This window comes from Pipra filicauda, unplaced genomic scaffold (assembly GCF_003945595.2).
Source record: "Pipra filicauda isolate LSUMZ 115617 unplaced genomic scaffold, ASM394559v2 scaffold67_size6003252_pilon, whole genome shotgun sequence".
In the NCBI taxonomy this organism is placed as follows: Eukaryota; Metazoa; Chordata; class Aves; order Passeriformes; family Pipridae; genus Pipra; species Pipra filicauda.
In genome coordinates, this window is record NW_024104842.1 from 1,706,971 (window position 1) to 1,710,317 (window position 3,347).

Genomic DNA, 3,347 nt, shown 5'->3' on the forward strand with positions numbered 1-3,347 from the left:
GCCTCTCTGCTGCTGCCGAATGTGTTCAGTTGATCCCAAATTGCTCTGTGTTCACTGACCAAGAGAGAGGTTCCCTCTGGATTTACCATCCTAAAGGTGCCCGAGGAAATGCGGGTGTTTTTCCCCCTCCCTGGCTGACTCTTCACGTTATTCCGCCGTGTAACCTTTTCCCCACTAATCTGGGATAGCAGATTTTCCTGTATTTACAGGTTAAATGGAAGGTACACATTCCACTTTTTACTCATTGTAATGAAGATCTTTTTGTCAGTCTCCGAATAAAGGCTCGGGTTGGTTTACAAATTGCGGGTCAACCCATTCCGTGACCTGGGCAAACAGCCCAGGTCAAATCTCCTCAAGGCCTCCCCACCCAAATGGAATAAGTTCATTTACCCCTCGGTGGCTCCGGCCCCGCCGGGCATACCCGGGCTGCCGGGGGGCGGGCGGTAGCTGGGGTCCCCCTGCCCTGCTGCCAGAGGCTGCGGAGGCACCCGGGAAGCTTGGTTCAGGCACGGCCGGAGTTGCCTCACCGGGAGAGAGCCGTGCCGCGGCCTCGGGAAGTGCTGGAAGGACTCACTCCCAGAAGCTTCCATCGGTTTTATTCCCCGTGCTCCTCGTCTCTGCAGCGGCCGCCTCCCCTCCCCGCCCCGGTCCTGCGCCGTCCCTCTTATTCCTCCTCCTCTGAACAAGCTGCGCCGCAGAGAAATTCGCTGGCAAAGCACATGGAAGATGCCGGTGCCGTTCGGACACGTGCCTCCGGAGCATCCCTCCACGGGCGCGTGGAAGGGCGGGACTCGCGGATGTGCGGAGAATCCACCACCTCCGGGGCACCCCAGGACTTCCTCTCAGGCCCCCCGTGACCTGGGAGCAGAGGCCAGGCGGCACCGAGATCCGTCCTTCCACACCGTGCCCCCTCTGCCCGCAGTGCCACGGCCAGTGCGTGCGGAGGCCTCCCTGGGCCTCGCGGACCACGTCTCGCTCGTTTGCCCTGGATGGGTGGGGAGACTCCCCACCACCACCCGAGGAAGCTCCCTCACGGAAACAAGAAGGGGGGCGAGTATAAACGTTTATTCCGAGACATCGCTTGTACAGGCACCGCACCCGCGGATGGGAAAAGGAGCGGGTGGGGGCAGCTCCAGGCCCCCGGAGAGGACGGGCGGGAGCAGAGCCAGGCCCCTGGAGCGGGCAGGGGCTTCTCGCCCTCTGGGACCCCAGCGCATCTCACTCTGTCCCGGCAGCCTCCCCGTGCGCCCGGGTGTAACCTGCAGTGTCCGCGGTCATAAATAGGGTTTTTTTCAGGCGGGACGAGTCTCTACAGCATGGAGGGGTGCTGGCCTGGGGGCAGCCCGAAGGCATTGGGGTGGGAATGGCCGAGGAGGTTGAGGTAGTGGCGGTCCAGCCCCTGCACGGAGGAGAGGAAGGTGTTGCGCTGCTGGCCGGGGCTGGCGAGGGGCACGGCGGCGCTGGGCAGGTGATAGGGCAGGGAGGGGCTGCGGGCAGTGCCGTGCCAGGGGAATGGCCCCCCCGAGGACGGCTGGAGCACGGCCTCGGCGGGGCTGTGGCCGTGCCCGGAACACTCGGGCCCGGGGTGCAGCTGGTAGGAAAAGTCCGGCTCCGGCAGGGAGCCCAGGGAGGTGAAAAGGGGCTCAGTGACGAAGCGCGCTTTGGACTGGAGGAAGGCCAGGATGCGGGCGTACTTAGTGTCTTTGGTCTCCATCCTCTCCACCGTCGTCAGGTAGTGCACCAGGTTCTTCATGCACTCGTGGTAGCCGTAGTGGAAGTAATTGGCGAACTCGGAGAGCAGCTCTGCTGGAAAGTAAGAGACAGGGACCCGAGCTCCTCAGGGTCTGGCGGCAGGAGGAAGGGAGAAGGCCGCCCCCACGCCCCAACTGACCCGGCGGGGGCCCCGGGAGGCCGCTCCCGCCCACCTACCCTTCTCTCGTCCGCGGGGGAAGTCTGCCGAGTGCAGAGCCCGCAGGTACTGCACCGTCATCTCCAGGATTTCCGCTTTCTCCAGCTTCCCGGAGCTCTGCAACGGGCAGAGCAGGTGGGCATCACCTCTCCCCTGCGGCTACTCTGCGCTCTGCCGGGCCGCCCCCAGCCCCCCCGCGTCGGGGGGGATGTCGCAGCGCACCGGGGAGAAGGGCGTAGGGGCTGCTCCCCCCCGCCTACCTGCTTGGCCAGAGCCATGGGTACTGTCTTCCCCAGCTCAGTGAGGCAGCGGTTGATGCGGTCTCTCCTCCGCTTCTCAATCACTTTGTGGGAAACCGGCGTCCTCTGCAAAACATACGGGGAGCGTTAGTGGAGCAGGAGAAAGCAGCCGGATCTCGTCTCGCCGGGACAGTCGGCCCCGGCCCCGACCCCTCTAGCCACTGCCCAGCCCGCTCCGAGCAGCGGTGCCGAGCGCGGCGCAGCCCCGGGAGGGATGATGCTCCGGCGGCGGGTCCTCCCCGCGCCGCCTCGGTGGTTCCCGTCCGTGCGGACGGCCCCGACAGGACAGGAATGTTTTTGGGGGCGTGGGGTAGATTTTTTTTCGGGGGGGGGGCTTTTCGAAGGAGAAGGCGGTGAGGGGACCGGGGCCAGGTCCACCCGGCCGCCCCACAGAGCCATGCGCGCAAGACGGGCGGCGACTCACCCTCCGCTCCTTGAGCTTGGAGGCCATGGTGGGCACTGCATCCCCGCTCTCTCCGGGCCCCTTATAAAGCCATCACTTCTTGGGGGGGACCCCGGGGGGCCTCCACGGGCCCGCTGATCCCATAGGATTAGGAACGAGCGGCGCTGGGGGAACGTATGCATTAAAGATCAGGGTGGAAGGGGGCGAGAGGATGAGGGGGAATTTTTTCTTCTCTTCTTCCTTTCTCTCCCCCCCCCCCCGTCCCCGTCCACGCAGCCGGGGGCGGCCCAGCTGTGTCGCCCCACGTGGACCTCGGGGACACACGTGACGATCCCACAATAGCGGCGGGGATGGGGCTGGGGATGCGGCGAGCGGGGCGCAGAGCGCGGTATCGCGCCCTGCGTCCCGCTCTCCACATCCCCGGCCCCATCGCCTGCCTGCAAATCCCCGGCACCCCGCACCCCTCCCCTTAGCCCCGGCGCTGACTGCATTTTAAAGCCTGTCCAGAGTCATTAAAGTAATTAAGTAAGCCCTTAATAGGCTGTTCCGCCCAGTTCAAGGGAGAACCCTTGGAGACGGAGTGGCCCCGTTTGTTCTCAGGCTTTTCTCACACGACTTGGTGACACGTCCATCTTTATAAGAGATGGCAGCGAGGATTTTTTTGTTTACACCGCTTTATGCGCCGGGGACACCCCGGCAGGTGTGGGACCGGGGGGCTGGCACACGATATCCCCCT

At 64.6% G+C, this 3,347-nt stretch overlaps 1 protein-coding gene across 2 annotated transcripts; it reads right to left on the reverse strand.

The window, feature by feature from the left end:
- Window positions 1–1,231: 1,231 nt before the first annotated feature.
- On the reverse strand, window positions 1,232–2,875 carry HELT (helt bHLH transcription factor). 2 transcript variants are annotated; one of them, XM_027735490.2, is made up of 4 exons: window positions 2,633–2,875; window positions 2,170–2,274; window positions 1,930–2,026; window positions 1,232–1,803 (listed from the first exon to the last, which is right to left on the reverse strand). In XM_027735490.2, the coding sequence occupies exons 1-4, from the start codon at window positions 2,657–2,659 to the stop codon at window positions 1,310–1,312; spliced, it is 723 nt and encodes a 240-aa protein (XP_027591291.1). In that variant the 5' UTR covers window positions 2,660–2,875; the 3' UTR covers window positions 1,232–1,309. The 2 variants fall into 2 exon arrangements, with proteins under 2 accessions (XP_027591291.1, XP_027591290.1); XM_027735489.2 differs by having other exon boundaries at window positions 1,232–1,806.
- Between the last annotated feature and the right edge of the window lie 472 nt (window positions 2,876–3,347).